Source organism: Gadus macrocephalus, chromosome 13 (genome assembly GCF_031168955.1).
Source record: "Gadus macrocephalus chromosome 13, ASM3116895v1".
Taxonomy (NCBI): domain Eukaryota; kingdom Metazoa; phylum Chordata; class Actinopteri; order Gadiformes; family Gadidae; genus Gadus; species Gadus macrocephalus.
Window position 1 is genome coordinate 12,021,893 of NC_082394.1, and position 22,078 is coordinate 12,043,970.

General features: G+C 43.9%; 1 protein-coding gene across 1 annotated transcript in view; it reads right to left on the reverse strand.

Annotated features, from left to right (window-relative positions):
- asic1b (acid-sensing (proton-gated) ion channel 1b) overlaps positions 1 to 21,088 on the reverse strand; it is a 133,427-nt gene extending 112,339 nt beyond the window's left edge. Inside the window, exons 1-2 of the mRNA XM_060069545.1 lie at positions 19,623 to 21,088; positions 7,812 to 8,007 (exon numbers count right to left, since the gene is read on the reverse strand). Coding sequence (XP_059925528.1) covers positions 7,812 to 8,007; positions 19,623 to 19,984 — 558 coding nt within the window. The 5' untranslated portion in view covers positions 19,985 to 21,088. The remainder of the gene's footprint in view (positions 1 to 7,811; positions 8,008 to 19,622) is intronic.
- Between the last annotated feature and the right edge of the window lie 990 nt (positions 21,089 to 22,078).

A 22,078-nucleotide genomic window follows, 5' to 3' on the forward strand; every position in this document is an offset into this window, starting at 1 on the left:
ACAAAGAAAATAGAAGAAAGGAGGAGACAGGAGGAGAGAAGAAGAGACATGAGCCAGGGAAGTAAATTAGCTGTGTTAGCCGGTAGCGTGCTACCTGCTAGCTCTATTTGAATTAGGCCCTGAAGACTGCGTGTGGATCTAAATAGCTCACCCGAGACGCACGGCACGGCCCCTGCATGGGTGTTTTTGCAGCAGAGTGGAGCGAGCTGAGCACTTACACATCTTGCATGCATGCTGGCAGGAACTGAGCATGCAGAGCACATCATACACCACCTGCCAGTATGGCAGGCATTCATCTATCTATATATCAATCTGTCTATTCACACATATACCTATTAATCTATGTCAATCTATCAATTAATCAATCTACCTATCATCTATTTATCCATCTATTGATATATCTATCTACCTAGCAACCCATTAGTCCATCCATATATTAATCAATCTGTCCATCATGTCATCTACAAGCCATCTAACTGTATATTTATCTCTCCATTTATCGTTCCGTAAACTGTTAACCTCTGATCCTCAGACAGACAACAGCCACCCCCCCCCCCCCCTATTGGCCTCCATCATCGCCCCTATTTCAGGGCTCCTGCATCCCCGGCAGGGCCGCTCACAGCCTCTGATCTCAGCTAAAGCGCTTCTAATTGATTCTTTAAGGGATAAGCTCTCTCTCTCTCTCTCTCGCTCTCTCCCTCGCTCTCTCTCTCCCTCTCCCTCGCTCTCTCTCTCTCCCTCGCTCTCTCTCTCTCTCTCTCTATCTCTCCCTCGCTCTCTCTCTATCTCTCCCTCGCTCTCTCTCTCGCTCTCTCTCTCTCTATCTCTCCCTCGCTCTCTATCTCTCCCTCGCTCTCTCTCTCGCTCTCTCTCTCTCTATCTCTCTCTCGCTCTCTCTCTCGCGCTCTCTCTCTCGCGCTCGCTCTCTCTCTCCCTCGCTCTCTCTCTCCCTCGCTCTCTCTCTCCCTCGCTCTCTCTCTCCCTCGCTCTCTCTCTCCCTCGCTCTCTCTCTCCCTCGCTCTCTCTCTCCCTCGCTCTCTCCCTCGCTCTCTCTCTCCCTCTCTCTCTCCCGTCTCGTGTTGCTTAGTTCCGCTGCCCGATTATAAAAAATAAAATAAATTCTTCTAATATTACTTGAGAACGGGAGAGACGATGGGGTCAAACAGATTGAATGTGTTCCTCAGATCTTGCCGCGCTTCAATCTGTATCCCCCGTCCCTCCGTTCCTCGCTCTCCCCCATTGTCCCTCTCCCTATCCCCCCCCCAGTAGGCCTCTGGTCTATCTTGTCATAACCCCGCGATTTCGCTCAGTCTGTAATTAAAATCCCAGATAAGACGCAACGATTGCATGCTGTTTGAGACCAATATTATATATCCAATCTGTGTCCGAGTTTATGCGTAGGTGTCTGGCTGTAGGTTTGTGTGTATGTGCGTGCTTGCGTGCATGTACGTTAGAGGCAGTGTGCATATGCCTGCGTGTGTGTGCGTGCGTGCGTGCGTGTGTGTGCGTGTGTGTTGGCGCCGAGTGGGTGTGTATCTGGGGTCCTTCCTCCTGCAAGCAGAGTGTGGGGTGCAGGGGTTCCGTTTGCAGAGTGTGATCACCACATCAACTCAAGGGCTGCAGGTCTGCCTGCACATGGCTGGGGTGTGTTGTTCACTCTCTCACTCAGGGGTCCCTGACAGAGGGGAGGGGCATGATACCACCAGAATGATGAAGGGTAAGGCAGGGCTAAAAAGGCACTCTGCCTACCGTCCGCGAGAGTGGTAACCCGTGGTTGCCGGACACATTGGCCATTGACCCTTCAAAGAGAATGAGACCCACTCCAGTACACAATGTAACTCCGTGTTTGCTTTCCTCCCCGAACGCAAAGCATTCAAATGAGGACGGCGTGTCTTTTAGTTCTTGACCAAAACAAACACTGCCAAACCACCTCGGGCGAGGAGCTGTACTCCGGCACTGCATCACAAATTCACGTCGTTTCCCTGCATGCTCCTTGTAACACAGACTCGGGCCGCCTTTCAACTGCAGCCTTGCTGAAACTAGACGGGTGGAGGACAACAGCACACACACACACACACACACACACACACACACACACACACACACACACACACACACACACACACACACACACACACACACACACACACACACACACACACACACACACACACACACACACACACACACACAGGCCCGCTGCCAGAATCATCATCACAGCCACAGGGAGATGTGTCACACACTTGGATGCCGGCTCGTTTTAAACTGTTTTTCTCCCAGGAAGCAGCACAAACAGACAGTCCTGGTGAGGCACTGTGCACGGTGGGTTGTAATTAGATCACTGCAGCGGCCGAGTCAAAGAGAAACACCGACCGGTAAGAAGATAGCAGCCACAGTCATTTGGTAAATCTGAGAAGATCCACCACCGCCACAATTAGCAGTCGTGATTATCTCAGGAGGTTCCCCCCGGGCATAAATGATGTATCGCCGAGGTAAGCACGCTGGAGAGCCCGTGAGTTGACGCCGGGTGGAGAGGGCTTCAAGCACTGCTTGGACACATTCGCCTCACAATGCAAGCTGTGTTGCGCTTCCATTTTGCATTAGCATGCATAATACATAGCCCCCTTCCGTTGGCCCGATACAGATCGCATGTTATTTCTGATGTAAATTGCCTCATACGAAGCTCGCTGTGAAGTAACCGAGCAAAGAGCTCCTGTTGTTTCATCAGGGGTAGATCCATTACTCAGCAATGGTATAATTGATCCCTGTCTATGGGCACTTCAGTAATAAGGAATTGATTTGTCCCTCAAGGGTTTTGGAATTGTCTTGCCAAAAAACTGATGGGACGAATGATCAGTTTTGACATGTTGGGTGAAACTAACACATGGCTCTATGCATATATATATACATATATATATATATCTTATATCTCTTCAGATTGTGGAAACAGCTGACAAATGTATTTTCTAACATCTGATTCCCTGACAGGAAACTCAAAGTGAAGTTCCTCCCCGGTAATACCATCCATCACATTTACATACTCAATATAATTAAAATAATTAGCAGTGGATTTGAGCTGGGAAGCCAGTAGCTTCAATCAAAGCTTAATTAAGCAGAGCGCTGTCAATTTCAAGCCGGCGAGAGGAAAAACTAAGGTAAAGACGGAAAGCAAGACGAAGCCCACACTTAAGTGACTGGTTAAGTGTAGCGTTTACGATCTGAGAAGACCCTAGAGACTGTAACGGGACATTCCATAGTGTTTATGAAATATGATCCCAGGAGCTGCTGCCTCAAACAAGCTTTGTCTATTGATCAAATCTAATTAGCAGGCAGTTCCACTTCACACTAGCGGAGCAAGGGGGGGGGGGGGGGGGGGAGAGAGACGGATAGGACATTCTGTCCAATACCTGTAATCAGGACAATTCTGTAGGACGTTGTGGGACCCTGTAACCCTACTACTCGAGTATCCTGCCAAGTACAACCATTACGATGCATGCAAACAGCTGTTTAATGCTAATTCCAGTGAACACCCTTCTTATATTTTGTAATTTCATTCATTTTCATTTCAAACATTCCCCCCCATCAACATAACTCAAATGTGTTGAGACTAGCACATGGATGAATAAATTCATATGCTTCAAAATTCAAAATGATCTGCAAAATGATCTAATGCAATTATCTTTTCCAAATAATATGACGCATTTCCCGCAGAGATGTTGAGCTACCATAAGCTTGTTATTGAAGCAGGTTATCTAATTAAGTTCTGCCTTCGTGCATTCAAGTCATTGCTGTAGGATTTGTCATTTGAGCTTTGTAACTGTCACACACACACACACACACACACACACACACACTATCATCACTTGCCCTCGTTTCTTTGTTTTGATGAGCTTCACTCATTCCTCTTTTTACTCCTCTCTTGTGTGTCTTCATTTAACTTTTTATCCCTTTCAACTTGTTTAAACTTCAGAGCTCACACATTTGATGAGAGCCAGCTGTGGGGGCGTGGGGGTCTGGACACTCCAGAGGCTCCGACTTGTAGGTTGCAACATCAATCATCCATCATGTATCAGGCTTTTATGTGGAGGCAGACGGCTCACCAGTGACACTGTGTACTGTAGGCTTATACTCCCCACCAAATATACCGCAACTTGTTTCTAGACACACACAAACACACACGTGCGCGCAAAGGTGACTCATTTCGTCAGAAACAAAGTGAATGAGCCATGTGTTGCGCCTTATAAGGCCCCTTCCTACAATTCATGCTACATATTTTTAAACAAGCTCTGTTTAAGTGAAACATAAAAGCCTTTTAGTGATATACAGACCTAGTATATGAAGCAGTGCTAACAATAAGAACAACGCGCATCCGTACGAATTTTAAAGATGTATTTATTAGGTGGAATGACAAATAAATAAAATATAAGTAACACACAATACCGCCCCTGCCCCTGAACTCCAGTCCACCCTACCAAAGCACATTACTTGTGCTTGAGCAGCTATGTGCCTCACTGTGGCTTGGTTGTCCTCCTCTGAATCCACTGCAGGCTCCCTGCCTTGCTATTTTTATAAAATGTATAATAAATTCAGAAAGATTAAAAATGATTAATAAAAATAATTATAATAAATATTGTTTCTAGAGCAGCATGAGCAATGTTAACAAAAAAGCAAATAAAGTTAACCATGTTACCTTGTTAATAGCTCACTGAAAACAATCTAAATTGTCAATAAAATTATCAATATTCCACGAGCAAACGAGTAGCAGCAGAGTTTAGCCATCAGAGCATCAACATCACGGCAAAGTCCTGAATCCTTCTCTGCCTTTCATTGCCTAGTACTCGTTGATGACTTTGATGAGACGTAGACCCCGCCCCCCACCCCCAATATTGTTTTTGCAGATCTACGCAATTCCCTTGGATGCCCTATTTTCGGGAAAAACTGAATTTTCGCGGAAAGGTGACGAGCTTCCACCCCTATCCACATAAACACAGGAAGTCTTGGTCAGGGAAATGAATGAGTCTTCACATTTTCCTTTGGCCATTATCTTTCATTATCTCCTTCAGCAACAGAACAGAGGCTATGCTTTTAACTGTAGCGTTTATATTCCTTAACCACAACCAATTAGCTAATGGTATGAGGTCAAAGAAATGGAGAGACAAAATAATAGATCTTTCTGTCAAATAGAGAGAGAGAGAAACCTTTGTCACATCCATACATATAATTTATGGTGGAGAGTGTGTGCAGTCACAGCCTTTCCATTGACAGGTAAGGGCTAAGTAGCTATTTTTTGTCATTCTGTTTCTCGCCCTTACAGCAACAGCCTTTGCTTCTGGTAGCAAGGCTCATGGATTCTTCAACACCTAGCCTTGGACCTGAAACGGCTATAAAAATCATTAGTGATACAGTAGTTGCTTCGCAGAAGCCGGTCCCAGTCTCTGCATCCATCAAAAGATAGATGGTTAGATAACCAACTGGACTCCCTATTAACCTGATGTGAGTGCATTAGGACTGCGCCAACCTAATGGAGAGAAGTTTAGAAAACAAATGTGGTGGAGTCTGGCCACGTCTTCCACCACAATTTGGGAACAGCTTGATTCTTAAACACTGTGGGCTCTCCACTGTTAGCCAGAGAGGGCACCCCTTTAAACGCCCTGCTGTGACTGAGGCCTCCTAACTCTTGTGATCCACATAGGATTATTATTTAGCGGGCGCTAGTCTCTTCCGTTCCTTCACATTACATCATCATGCTTCTGTACATCCTATAAATAGAGCAAGTCACGCCGTGCAGCGTCTCCAAGGAACGTAAGAAAAGTTTATTCATTACATTTACATCCGTGGGTGTATTCGGCTCGCCGACCCATTGTTGTAAATCACATTTTAAATCACGTTTGTTTTACCACAGTTCTCTTTAGAAGGACTGTTCCCGACGTGCGGTCGATGGTTGGTCATAATTGCATGTCAATCAAAACCTCTTCAAGACAAGTAGGGCGTTCTCGACAGTTAATCAACACTGCGTCCCAGACTTGCCTTTACGGAAAGTCTGGCTCTGTGAGACCATTGAATAAACAACAACACGCAGCCTTTGCAGGGGGGGTAGGACTCTGTGTATGCATTATGTGCCACCATAGGCTGCATCTCATGGTCACCACCCTGTTAAGGACAGCCCAGCCTGGCCCAGCCATCGTAAACACTCAGCATGGGTTTTTATGGCTCTCTTTTGGCCCTGGGATACGCTGATTCAGTGGAGGGGGGCACTGGTGGATAGGAAAGCCAGAGGAAAACAAAGGGAGACAGAAGTTGGAAAGTGTCTAAAAGGATAGAGTTATGAAGAGAAAAGTGAGGGACACGGGGTAAGATGACAAAAATAAAAGAGGAGGAGCGAGGACCCTTAGATCCCAATCGGGAGTCAGATGGAAAGGTAGACAGGAGGAAAGAAAGTAAGAGACAAAGAAAGAGAGACTGGAAATTAAATCAAATTCTGTGAAACAAATCAAATTACTTTGGCAACAAAGGGGCTTTAAATTAAGGGAGTTTCTCCTGTGTGTCTCATTAGGCTTTGTGTGAGGATGAATTCAATTCATTATTCAAGATGAAATGTCACTTTGTTTTCAATATAAAAGTTAAGACAACAGGCGTTTTTGAAATTGGAAATTTCAGCAAACAGTTAAAAGGCAAAAAACATCACGGTACAATTCTAATGGTGACAACAAGCAGTTTAATAAAAGAAAGATCCTCTTCTACCGCAAGAACAAATTAACTGTGCGAAGAAAGCGGGCCTTTGGCAATATCTTCCCGCTTTCTTGAAATAACTATGACTTTGTGAAACGATGCATGGCAGAGCAAATTACTTGTACACCTATTGTTGATTTAAGAGCATTCACAGAACCAAGAGCCAATGTAAAGGGAAGATGAGTGAAGAAGAGGTGTTCAGTATCTGTGGCTGATACGCGTCGCGCACATACGAACACACACACACGCACACACACACACACACACACACACACACACACACACACAACACTGCCATGCAAAAGGATTTTGAATACAAAAAATTGCTTGATTAGCTCTTGTCGTCTCTTACTGTTTGGAGACGTGGGGGGGGGGGGGGGGGGGGGGGGGAGTTAGTGAGCCTCCTGTACAGGCTCATATGTTGGCTAGGAACACCTGGGTCTTTTGTGTTTCACAATCACAACACGACACTGGCTGCCGAGATGCGAGTCGTTCACACTATTGCGCTATTGTTCTCCGCCCCCCTCTCTCTCCCTCTCTCTCGCCCTCTCCTCCCGCAACGTGCCACGGTGAAGGTGGCTGAGAGCGGGGGTGTCACCAAGAGTTATGACTGCTTAAAATAAAAAAGAAAAAGAAAAAGGAAATCAGTCCATTATTATGTCTTAGCCTGCTTTACTTTCCCGGGGAAAGGTGCCAGCTCATAAATCTCCCACAAAGTGAGAGTCGCCCAAAAGCAAACATCGGAAATGGTTATTTTTTTGCGGTCAGCAGCAGAGAGTAGATGCTAAACCCTTCAACATCGACTGCACTGTGTTGCATTAAGAGATGCGGGGCCGGTGCCACAGCTGATCAGTGGTCCCCCTGTTGTCCATAACAGGAATGGACACACCGACGCACAACTTCAGAACGTTTGGCAAGTCACAAACCCAACAACAAAATGAAAAATAAAACCATCAACCACCAATGGGTTCCGGCACACTTGCTCGAAGTTGGTTGGTTGGTTTGTCTGCGTTTGTCGGATAAGGGTGTAAAAACACCTTGAGGTGCGCAACCAGCGCCATCCCCACCAGGTCCCCACTCACCACTGTGAAGTCCTCGGCGCTGCACTCGGAGCCCCGGTAGTGGCAGGCCAGGAGCATGTCCTTGATGTCGTGGCCCGTGCGGTCGTAGAACTCGCGCATGTTGAACGGCCGCGGCTTGTAGCTGTCGAAGTCCGCCTTCTCCTTCAGCACCTGCAGCACGTTCTCTTCGACCAGGTGGGTGTCGCGGATCTCGTACCTAAGGCCGGGGCCAGGGGAGTCGGGATAAAAGGGTTAGGAGCCTTCAGCTTGTGTGGGTTGATGGTTTTCCTCACAATTTGCAAATGTCTAACTTGATTTTGTCTTACTATAGGAAAGCCCAGCATGTGATCATCATCATCGCGTATAACTATTTAGTGATGGAAAGGGGAAAGTACTGAGGTACACTATGCACAACCGGTCCTCAAAACGGTACGAGCTGAATGCTATGCAGGGTTCATCCACAGCGCGCCCACGAGCCCTACTCTAATGTTACACCGTACAATTACAGAGGACTTCCATAGCAGTGTTCCCAGAGGCCCGAATCTAATTCCCTGTGTCGTGTTCCATCTAAAACTCAATAAAAGGTAACCAAAAAGTTTGGAATCGGGAACACTGTGATTCAAAACAAGGTCGTTGCCCCGTGGCGCTTAATTGCAGGGACGTTTCTGTACCACACTGTGGAATTTTATTATTCATTCATTTTTTATCCTTGACTAAGGACATGCATGGTGTTGTGAGCAAGTGTTTTATGTTCATTACCCACAATAAATATGCATGCACAACTGTGTACAGAGACACGCGCATGTGCACAAACACACACACGCACGCACGCACACACACAAAGCTGTAATCAGTAATTATTGAACAGTAAACACCAGCCAAACTCCTTTTTATATAGTGTATATATATATATATATATATATATATATATATATATATATATATATATATATCACATATAAAGTATCATATATTTATATGTATATATCACATAAATATACAGAGTACATATATTACATATAAAAACTACAGATTCAGGGAATTTCACTTGCTTAATGTGGCTTTTGTATTTATTTGAGTTCAGGAAAAGTCGACACATTGAGAATGGTTGCTCACGCTCACCCTACTTTCTGTGTTATCGTTGATATGCTGATTATGCTTGTTATAAGCCTACGAATATAATAGCTTAAGAACCACCACACACAACTCAGTTAACACTTTGAAATGGTGACTACATTGTGCTTATAAGTGGTTATGGCTGATACTGAATTGCAGAGACTCACACAAATATGCACAGACAGACAGACAGACAGACAGACAGACAGACAGACAGACAGACAGACAGACAGACAGACAGACAGACAGACAGACAGACAGACAGACAGACAGACAGACAGACAGACAGACAGACAGACAGACAGACAGACAGACAGACAGACAGACAGACAGACAGACAGACAGACAGACAGACAGACAGACAGACAGACAGACAGACAGACAGACAGACAGACCAGTTGAGTAATAATAAGACATAATAAATACATGGGTAAGTTCATCCAGCATAATTAACCCACTGTAACATAATTTATGCTGAACTTCATTTGCTGTATTACACAAAATGTACACAATTATTAATTATGAATTATTAACTTCTGATGATAATTAAGATGTCCTGAGGAAAAACACCAACAAAAACATTTCATATCATTATTTTTTTTATTTATCAATATGAAACGATTTGATTCATGTATTGCCATGGTAGATACGCTGATGATACCGTTACTCTTTTCCAGACTGACAGACAGACAGACAGACAGACAGAATGACTGACCCATTCAATCCCGCAAAAAAACTTTTATCTTGTTATTTTGTAGCAGATCAATTTAGATCAAACATCAATTTTTGTTCACGACGTATCCTGTTATTGTGAAATGTGATGGGCAGGGTAAACGTGGCAAGAAATCCAACATAAATGCTGTATTTCTCTTCCCCACAAAGACCATTTGGCTCTGTATTTTGTGGTATAATTAAACATTGACAGGCTCAAAGAGCAGTGCTTTTAGACGGTAAAGGCATGCATGGGTTCTAATGCTGTAATCAAACTGGAGAGCCCTCCAACACTTACTTGAAGATGGGTGCAATTTAGCTTTCAGTTCACTAACAATTTATCCACCATATGGTCCAATTATGTTGACGTGCAAAACACAATCATATCGTGCATTTAAAAAGCAGGGAGTGTTAACCCCAGCCCCCCCCTTCAAGCTCTGAGTAGCGGTGGTAGTATATTATGCCTGCAACACACACACACACACACACACACACACACACAGACACAGACACAGACAGAAAGAGAGGGAGAAAACAAATCCTGGGGAAGTTATTCATTGCGTACCTTCGTCTGCCAAGCCACACTGGCTCTACCACCTGCTCACCACCCCACTCTGGCTCTAATTAACCTTCATTAAATAGCCTGGCCCTGCCTCGGTAAGACGCAGGCGGGCGCCCATGGAGAGCGTTGTACAGACAAAAGAGCAACGTTCATCTCCCCCACCCCCCCTGCCACCCCCCCTGCCACCGCCACCGCCACCCAAAGCTTGATGGTGACGGTGTTGATAGAGACCGTCAGTCTTTGCGAGAGTCAGACATAAAGATACAAATTGCATTGAGATAAGGAGCCACGCTTGTATTGGATAAATATTTCCTTTTAATCGATTTTTATTAAGAAGGACCACGATACCCGTCAATGTAAAATTGGGCATGGGTGAAAACATCTCCTTTGAATATAAAACTTTGTTCAACACACGTTCCTTTTGCATAAATTCAGCAATGGATCATATTTTTCACTTGAGTGCCATTCCAAGACATGGTCTGCCGAAGCGACAATTGTTGTTTACCCGTTGCAAACAGAACGAAACGCAATACTCGGTATTGCATTTCGGTACGACACAATCAGCACTATCATTTAGGAGGAGAACAGAATAGACCTTTGCTCTCCAATGTTCTCATCATTTGCACTCAAGGTGGCAATCAGTTTTTGCTTCATGTCAAGTCGTAGGGGCTAGGGGCATGCATCGCCGGTGGAAGATTGCCGTTATTGTGCCGTGCACGAGTTTCAAGGGATTCAGACAATATCGTCATCAAACTGAAACGGTCTGAACTGTGGGGGGGACTGAGGGTGGGGAAACAGCCCGCGAAGGTGCTGAAGTATACTGCGGTGGTGACTGCGTTAACCAAAGACGCACGATAGCGCTAACTCGTTAATGTAGAGATGCATTAAAAAGTGGAGGTAATTTCACGAATCCGCTGATCAACGTTTCCTTAACTGAAACCTTGCACTTGTCCAACCTTAATTTCGAATTGCAGTGACCTGTGTGATCACATGCTCATGCGCTTCAATGTTATCCCCTTCTTTATATTCCCCTCTATTTAAATCTATAACACTTGTAACAACGTCCTAGCCTATTATACAGCAGACGTTAAATGCTTCAGCTACCATTGTGAGAGGAAGGTTAGACATTTCAGAAAATGTAAAGTTCTATTTATAGTATAGACAATTGTTTCTACCATTCAATTATTTTGTGTTTGTACAACATAATGTTGCTTTACAAGATGAAAATATTAACATTTCGTGAAGCCAAAACAGGCTAGTTATGTTTTTTCTTTTCTTTTCTTGTTCCAACATTCCCTTCTGTTGCAGCTACAGTTTATACAGATCACAGTTCTGCATTAAGGCGAGTGTGGTGCTCCAACTGGGTTATATTTTCGTGAATAAGGTCCCTCACAAATCTCTCATCACTGTACAAATGATACCCTCCACACATTAACAATGCACAATGTGGGCAGCAATATGAATCTTAAGGCTTTCCAAACGAGTAATTCTCCTCCTTTTGGAGAAAAACACCAAACCACGTGCCCATACCACGGGTAATGTGCACGTGGTTTGGTGTTTTGTTTCCTCCCTGTCAGTTCGTTTTGAGAGCAATGAACTCTGTGTGAACACAAAGGTACATCTTTAACCAAAAAGAGGGGGGGGGGGGATGTTGTATGATTATTTTGCCACTGCCGTCTGCCCGTGATCCGCTTGGCCGCACTGCCGTTCTCTAATAGGAAGACTAGCCTGTTGTGGTTTGGTTTTGGGAAATTAATTGAATTGTGTCCCTCCAGCTCGCGTCTTCAAACGACATAAAGCTGCCAGGAGAGTACTTAAGACGCGGTGCCCGGATCCGCGAACCGAGAGACTTTAGCCGAAGCAGATACAATCACGGCACTCTGAGGCTGGATTCTTTAATATCGCCCTGCCACTGCTCCCAAGAGCAAGGCACCGTGCTCTCCCCATGCAAACGGGGGGGGGGGGGAGGGGGGGGGACCAAATTGGATTAGGGGGCCGCTGGCACTTTAATTTTCCGTCAGTGAGCGAGGCGAATCAACGAAAAAGAGCCTCTGCATGGTCTCACCACCTTGGGGGTGGGGGGGGGGGGGGGGGGGGGGGGGTATTGCAGGGACGGATTAAAAGGAACCAATTCAGAAACACATTCTGATTCTCAAGGTGGGTTTTTGAACAGGTAGGGCACGCCATCAAGCACTTAATATGAACTTGGTAGCGCTGGGGAGAAAAGAAAAGGAAAACAAAATCGCACTTGCTGTTCTCAGTTTAAGAACCGTGCCACTAACAATGCGTGATAAAAACCCAAGCCGTGTGACAAAACAATCGTCACATCATTTTCATAAATCTGAGCTAATTATTCAATTACGCCCTTAATTGAATTCACACAATCCAAGGGATAGGGTTGCCTGCAGTGTGTTATCCTCCAGAATGAATGAACACCTTGACTTCCCCATTAGCGGAGCGGGGAATTTGGTTTTAATGAAGACAGGAGAACTCTGGCACAATGGCGCTCCCTCAGGTGGGGGCCACTGAGGGAAAACACGCACACTTCCCCTTAACAAATCACCTTGACAACCACAGCACAGGTCGCACTCTGTAAACTCCAAAGTTCTCGACAAATCCAGCACTTACTAAAATATATTCCCTTTGGGCCGTCAGCAGATGTATTTAAAGTTTTCTTGAGGCTCACATAGTTGCAATACTAAATGCTACACCTGGTGTTGCCAACACTAAACTATGACTATACTATACAATATATACATACATGCATACATATTGTAGCGGGCCAGTGGGTGTGGGGTTTCCACGCTACCAAGTTGAACAGATATTATGACACAACACACAGCAGTTCCAGTGCAGAATGGTTTATTTACCGAGTAAATGAAAACCAGGGTGGGAAAAGGGTCATCCACCTTCTATGTGTTCCAGTCCGTCCAACACCTTCCACCTGTCTCTCTCTCTCAGGGCGTTCCGTGCTTCCAGGCGATCACACAGATCCTGCCTGTCCTCTGCTAGCCCTAGCTCCTCTTCCAACTCCAGCTCCCCCTGGCTGTTTCCCAAAGTGAAGGCTGCAGCCTTGCTAGGACGCGTCCTTGCTAGTCGCGTCCTATGGAGATGAGACTAGAGTGCTAGCTCGAGTGCTTCCTAGCGTTTGTAACGTTCAGACTTTGGAACGACTTGGTAGTGTGGAAGCGCTTCCGTTTCCGCTTTTTAATACTGCCTGTCCGCTTGTAAACACATGTGCGCTTATGAATAAAACATGGCAGCAATCAAGCTGATCAATATTTATTTGACTTTTGTCTGTTATGAATGCGGTCATGTCTCCTTCGCATGGAGCCTCTTTTGGGGAAGTCACAAAAGCTTTGTTGCGGTTGATCGAATCGTCTTTATTAAAAGGAAAATCCATTCAATTTTTATAAAATTAAGTGAAAATGTCTGAGAACTTAATTCATGCATCACATTTACAGTACGGTTGATTACTATTATGCAGGGGGAAAAAGACAAAGAAAGAGATGATAAACATGTATTTATTTGGATATATTATTTAACTGATCCGATTCATTCATTCATATATGCCTACAATCTACCAGTGCTTTGAACACATAAGTATATCATATAAAATACAATTATATACGTTCATTCAAAATTACAAACATTGCAAATGATCGGTTGTGCATTAATTTTACAACATTGAATAGTGGCACTATCCCTTCCACCGGTAAACAAATGTTTGTGCGCCACCCTAAACCGTCTCGTTGCAAGCCGTTGCAAGGTGAATCTTTGGTCTGAACTGGGCTTAAGGCGCACAAAAGCCTCCGTTTACTGGGCTGACCCTAAAAAAATTATTCAACACAAACATAAATAGGTATACTTAAATAATGTAATCTTGTGAGCGAGTAAATTGACAGTGGTATTTAACACCAGCTACGTCCATGCAAAATATAGCAACGTATCATTAAGTTGCAAAAACGTTTGAAAAGTGGCACAGGTCTTTAGGCTTGATTATCTGCATTAACATGATGAATCTATAAAAAGCAATACGGCACAAAATATTTCTGAAAACTATATAATAATAATATAACTTCACTTCATTTGAACGTGTACTGCTCTGCCATTTTCAAGAACCCGCCCAGTGAACGCAGAGGATTGTGGGTAGTTTTGGCTCGTCTAGGATGCAGCGATGCATCCTTGAAAAATCTCGGAATTCTCAAAAACAAAGGACGCAAAAATGGCGCGGCTTTCGAGTGTCCTCAACATTGGAACAGTGCTTGTCGGCGTTCTATGACGTAGCGTCCTTAAAAGGGCGGCCGTTGAGCATGCTTCCTTGACATTGGGAAACAGCCCCTGTCTGTCGGTTGCTACCTCCTTTAAGCCCAAGCACCCCTGCTTAATGATCCCCAGGCTCGCCTCGTTAAGTGAGGAAGTCCATATATGGCTTGGGGGTGGAGCCAGCAGGTTGCCAGACCTACCACTCCCCTCACTCCCCCCTGGCGTCTGCCACAATATATAATATACACATTTCTTCTTCTACACATTCCTACACATTCAACGAACCTATACCCATCAGTGTGGAGACAGCAAATGCCTGTTGGCTTTGTAAGTCTCACTCATATATTCCACCATCTTTAAGTACCTTTTTCAGCTGTAGGAGTTCCACTTGGAAGGAAATCTAAAATATAACTCCTCTGTGTCAACTTCACAGTCAGACCTCAGATGATGATGATGATGGTGATGATGATGACAATGACGATAACAATTATGTCGTCGGCGATGATGATCAACTGAAATGATGGCATGTCTTACACCTACAACAAGACCCTGTTCTCAGGTAGAGGCCTAACCAGTCCCCCACCATTCAGAAGCAGCACATGTATAATAAACCCTATTTTGTCTGATGACATATGAGTTGCTTCAGTTCATTTTGTCTTAGCCATTATATTGGCCGTCCTGCATGAAATGTATGCGTAGAAATATTGAATGTCCGATACAGTTGCGTGTCCAAAACAAATTTCCTTTGGGACAATCAGGTTATATCTTCTCCATCTAGCCCGGTGTGCGGTATTATTGCCGGTGTACTGCACAGTGCACACAGGCAGCAGGCAAACTCAAAGATTCTCGCGGTCTCATTTTATATTACTGATTTCATTTGGAGGGGTGAGGCTGAACCCACCGTCAATTCAACTCTCATATCTTAGCACCAGAAAATAAATATTAAATACCGCCACACGAATGCAAATGCACTTGAGACTGGCTATTATGAACACAATATCCACTAATTTCTCAAAACCACACCGCAAAAGAGTGTGAGAGCGTTAGATCAAAAATATGCAACTCTCCGAACAAACTGCAATGTTGGAGGGAAGCTATTCTATAATGTGACATCTATCAAGGATGGGTCTTCACGACATGCAGTCTATGAGGGCCCTGATCTCATCGCTAAACTGCAATATGTCTCCCTATCCATATTTTGGACTCTCGGATACACAGCAATCACACTTTAAATGCAAATGACTTTGTTTTACAAAGTAGTAATATATTAATAGCGTCTGCATGTATACAAGAGAGAGAATAAATAAATAAAAAAGCACTTTGCATTAGTGCCATCTTACTAGCGTATAATCAAACCTTGCCCTCCACTTACCATTACTCAACTATACTTGTTCTGATTGATTAGATCGGATTAGATCTAAAAGCCAAGGCAAGGATCAGTACCCTGCAGCCTTCTACATGCATCGCACCAGTTACTGATTTAAAGAGAGAGAAGAAATGGGCATGGTTCCAAAGCAGAATAATGTCTTTGGAAATGACCATAAAAAACACATTTGACCATGACATCGTAATAGTCTAGGTCTTTCCCTAGTTCAGACCTTGAATCCCAACACTACTCAGGGTGTATATGGATTAGATATAAACAGAGATAACGCACAGATCTTTTTTTTTTTACCTTTAGACCTACTGCTTTTGGTACAAATTAGTGGGCCAGCTAAGAACCACTAACGGCACAATTTAAGGTCTATGCTAAATAAGTGCCTCTCTGATTCACAACACACAACATTACAATTTACAAAATCAACATGACCTTTCATTTACTAATCATCACGTTGGTATTATATTCACTGCAAAAAAATAAATTAAGTGATTTACTTTATTTTCTGCACTGTTTAGTAGAATTGCCACACACAAAAGACACATTTGGAAGATGCCATTGATTTTCTTGGTGGGAAATCTGCTGGCTGCAAGCATTTAACACACTTGGATGACAGTCTCAAGTTGAGCCATGTGTGGCTATGGTTGCCTGGAGAAAGATTTAATAAGTGCTTGTTTTCCTGAATGAACGGTAAAAAAAAATCAAACACTCACATTTGTTTATGTAATAATAATATATTGTTTTTGTATATCAACTATTTAATGTCAATGAAACTATGTAAATGATTATGGTGTCAGGTCCTCACAGATTCTGGTCAAAGCATTCATTTTGTCAGGTGTTGTTTTTCTATCTCCTTTGTTTAAGTTCATATGTTTTTCTACCCCTCATAACCCTGAGAGACCAAACAAAAAGCCGTCCTGATGCAACTTGATATCTGAAGAAATAATATATTTGACAGACAGGATGAGTAAATACATTGAACAAACGAGGACATAAGTACAAAAGGAGAGTTTTGAAAAATAAAATTGGATCTTAATTGGATCTTAACTGATACGTTGTTGTTGTTTGTTTTCCTCCCCGCTGAGAGCGTGACTGACCTGTAGCACTAAAGCGACGGTCACTAAGGAATTGGTCGGGTGCATGGACGGCAGGCCAAATGAATCAAGGGACAAGAAACACAGTGAAAAAAGGCAGGATAGTGGTTATCGTTGGGACAGCAAAGTAACTTCACAAACAACACTAATTATACAGGGATAAAGCCTTGCTCAGCACACAGCTTACCAGAGACAAGTTAATTGCTTTCTGCTTGTAGTCTCCACCCCAAGTCAGAAGTCTCTATCTTCATTTCAAAGTCACTTTGGTTTGAAGTGATGCTGCTTAGGCCCGACATGTTTCATTGTAGTCTTAGTCGTTTCAATTTTTTTGTTCTTTTGACTTTCAAACTTTTGGTACATCTCTTTATAAGCACAACCTGCTGGACCGGAGCTGATAAAAACAATTAAAATACTCTTTGTTAGTAGCTTTTAGTACAAGAAAGTATAGTGCCTGATGGCATAGAAAACTTTGAAGGCGAAGCGCACTGCACTGCCTTTTTGTTGAAGCCGAGAAAAAAGCTGAATAGCATGATGTATCTTTTTACTGTTGCATAGCAATCAAAGTATATCTACACCTCCTGTAAGACGTTGGGCTTTTTTTTGGTTCTTGAGTTGAATTTTTTCCAACTCGGGGCGGACAGGGCAGTCAGCCAGTGAGAGGCCCAAGGCAGAATGAAAAGCGAAGCACTCAGCAACGCAGAAGCAGTGAGCAAAACGCTTGGTTCATAATGATAACAATTACAAAGAAAACAACCCCAGCTGCTAAAAAGCGGTCTGTTATAAGGGCCTAAATGAAAGACTGCACTGATAATATCTCTGCCAAAATGAAAAAAAGGTATTGGAAGGTGTACATGGCATGCATGTATGGTACATATACATACATGTACACATAAATTCAAGACTTTGCAATCCGCCTTCTTTAATGTATATACTATATATTGGTATGACTTAAAATTCATATGAGACACACAGATACACTCCTGCCAAGTGCCTATGTTCTCAAAGCCCTGTGTGGATCAATACGCTAAAAATACACCAGCCACGTGGGCAAGTCAACCATGCAGAATATGTGTATGAATTGTACATAATAAAATAAAATAAAAGAGCCAAGAAAACACAGAGGTTTTGGATCGGACGTTATTGTTCACAAAACCTGAATAATCACAGACAAGGTGAGGATAAAATAATTAAATTAACCCTTGTCTGGGGGGATGTTTGTAAATGGCACATAGCTTGTCCTCAGCTGGGTAAAGATCTACTTTAATCTACTTAGATCCACTCTACTGCTCATCTACTATTGAAGTGGTCGCATTGGGATACACCATGATGAAATGTTAACAAAGTGAAGAATCACATTGGATATTTATGAAATTACCGTTCCCTAAAGTGAACAGTAGTTCATGATTAAATTGTTGCATGTTAAAACAAAAGATTCAACAAACATACATCCATACACACCGTACACACGCACACACCATGGTTATGCTATCCCCACCTAAGTGCCATCTTACATTGAACTGAACTCCATGGGGACTTCAAGTACAAAAGAAAACACCCAATGCAAGATGTTATGTTTTGTCGTTTTGTGCGGTCTGCTGTTCACTTCAACGTTGTGGTTCAGACGATGGTTCAAGTGTTTGTCATTCACAGCGATTGTCCATAACAATATAAATCCCACTATGAAAGGGATATTCTGATTTACTTTAACATTATTATCTGGAGTTGCACATCATAAGTTTATTATCCTGTCTGTAAATTAACCTATTCCACGAAAGTTATGACGGTAGGATTTTCTGAGTTGTGTAATAAGCAAAATAAAATAAAATAAAAGCCTATTCCCGATAGGTCATCATATGCACATTATTGATAATCATTTCCAGACATCTAAATCTTGTCAAATCATTGTGTGACCTGTCTCGGACCTAAAACAGTGCTTTGGTTCATGATGTCAACATCCCCATGATCTTAAACACCATGTCCCCATCCAACTACGCATAGTGATCTACAGCCTGTGCGTGTTTCTCTCGACAACCCTTGTTTCCTTGAGGGAAGAACAAAACACGACATGTGTCATTGGATAAGCCAGGTCCTGTTTATAGAATATAGAGTCTTGTTTCACAAAGTGCTTCAAACCTCCACACTATTTCTTCCACAAACAGTCTGTAGTCGGTTAAGTCAGTGCATATTTTCTCTCAGAGAGCTGTAAAAGGTTTTGTGTGTTTTGGGGCATCTGACAGAGACAGTGAGGTAGAAAGGTGTTAGATAGAGGGCAGCACTTTGTAGGAATACCTCAAAGTGACATTTACATTTTTCAGTTGATCAGAAAAACAAGGTAGTGTTTGGGCATGGGGATGCAGGTTGAAAGTCCAAATTACTTGAAATATTCTGTAAATTGTGTAGTTAAATCAACTGGTAACATTTTGTTTGTAATTATCTATCATCGAAAAGGAATGTTTATTTTTTGACAGGCAGCCCTCTGGGATGTAGGGCTATCAGGTTATTGACCAATCACTGGAGAATAGTGACATGTGAAGAGGTGTGATAGATAGATGTGTTACATGTCTCTGACTACTCTTTAGGGAAATACACTCAACACATTCAAACATACATACATCCATACAAACATACAAGGAGTGCACAAGTACGCAAGCACGCACACACACAGACACACAAACAAACACACAAACACAAAAATATACACACACCTGCCGTTGAGCAAGGCAAGCAGCTCCCCGGCGTGGTACAGGTCGTTGCGCGTCACGCGGCTGAAGCGGAAGGAGTTGAGGTTGCAGAAAGTGATGGCCGGGAAGTCCATCATCGGCGCCGACACCTCGTCCAGCTTGGTGACGTGGGGGTACTGGAAGTAGAACTGCACGCGGTCCACGCACACGAGCACCAGGAATCCCAGGGAGCCCAAGAAGAATAGAATCCAAAGGCTGCGCTTCACGCACATCCGCTCATAAGTGAACATGTGCGAGATCCCGTGCAGCGTGGACCTGCTGGCGAAAACTTCAATGGGAACCGGCTGCTTGTACTCCATTTCTTCCGGCTCCGTTTTGAGGTCCATGGCGGCGACGGAATGACTTTACCAAGGGGGAACAGATGTGTGCACGACAAATACTGGGCTGGTGGGTTTTAATGGGAAGGAGGTTACTGAGTAGAGAGTTCACGCCCTTCTACGCCTATACCCCAGCACCCTTATATCCCTCTTCCTCCTCACCCACAGTCTGTGGTGGTGGGGATGGACGTTGCGTCACGGGCACCCTGCAGCACCCCGACACTCACCAGTGGCAATTTAGAAGCATTTTTCAAAGAGATTAACGGCGCTTTGGGTCTAGTTTGCCCACCCAAAAAAAACGGCAAGAGTAAATAAAGCGACAGCACGTCTGAACCTCGGTTAGGGTCACAGTCTTTCAGTGGGTCCCGAGCGCGCGAGGACGGAATCCAACGCGGTCTTCTCTGCTCCTCGCGAACTTCAGCGATTGCCAAGTTGATAATTCAACTCCGAAAGCGTTAGAGGTGGGAAACAACGATCAATCGGGCGGGCTAAATTCTTCCTCCTAAACAATAAAAAAATAACGATGATAAAACGGTACGGTCAGAATGATTCTCTCCTGTGCGACTAAAGTGCACCGCTTGTACTCCTCGTGGTAGGGTTTACGGCCGTATGGGAAGGCAAACGAAGCGAGCCCCGGTCCTTCTAAACATCAAAATACCGAAAAGTACGTGGATTGGACATGAAAGCGAACAGCCGCATCAGAGAGGAGCAGAATGTGTCAGATTACGCGACTGCATGGTTGACTTCCTCCGAATCCATAGAGCCGCCACCAAACCATGCAGGGAAATACTCCGTGGGCTCGTTATCCGTGGGTGATGCCACGATATCACGTTTAAACAAATAACAATAGTAATCCTCAAACGCTATGCCTCGTGTGAAATAAATCCTTAAGAAAACCTCCGAAGGAGCCAGGCTATATGGTTATACCAGATCAATTGAAATCGCCCAAACAGAAGAGAGCAACGATTGGACAGCACGTGTTTTACATTGGGTGACGCCGGAGTAGGTTTCTGCTACCTTGGAGCAATCAGACCAATTCGATTGTGAACACAGCTGACATTTTTCATAACACGCGCAGCAGATAGTGGTCGGACAGAGATAGATGCGTTTTGAATCGTTGACGTGGGCTGTAGCATAAAAAAAAGGCGCCTGCAGCCAAACATTCGCTGCCACATTCGATAGCCAAGGGCGAGCTCCCAGCACATGCACGCGCAAACGGACCCGCCACACCGCATGCATTATTACCCAGGCAATCAACAATTATTATACACGCGCACACTCACAGATTCACATCCACACGTGGGCTGATGATTCATCCATACCACACTGCCTTCAAGAGTTACAACTCTCTGCACAGAATAACATAAACCCATGCTACACACGCACACACAAAACCATGCTCAGAAGCGACATCAATTTCAGTGGCTTACACGTGCACGACAACACACACACACACACACACACACACACACACACACACACACACACACACACACACACACACACATCCCTGACACATGCACTCAGAAAACTGCCCCCAAACAAATCGATTTTCTTCCCCTGACAAATTCCATGTTGTTGAATGAATGGAACATCCAGACACGCCAGTGAAAACGAGTGGCACTCGGAGATAGGTGCTGAAGGCAGATGTGTCACGTCTGTCATCGGAAACCTATTGCCAAGAGGGGTGGGAGGAGGGGAGTGGAGCTCACCCATGAAATTGCTCATAATGCGTCCATAATCGCCATTTGCCATAGTATTGACTTTCGCCAGTGTGGGAGTCATCCATAAAGGAAACATCTTTTATTGATCAGCAGTGCTGGAAACAGGCGAAACTCCAGTATGGGAAGAGGAGGTTTTGTGAATTTAGAACTTGAGTCAGGGCACGTGAAATTGATATTAGATATGACATTTTCATGTGGCGGGGGGTGGCCGGGTTAGTGTGTATCCATATCTTTGGATCAACGTGGGTGATCCAAGGATATGTGGAAGCCTCTGAGGATATCCTGTACCACATTATCTTCTCAGATGCGCAGGGAGTCTATCCATAAGATCTATTCAGCTCGACATTTCCGAGTATATCCATATCTTTGGATGATCAAA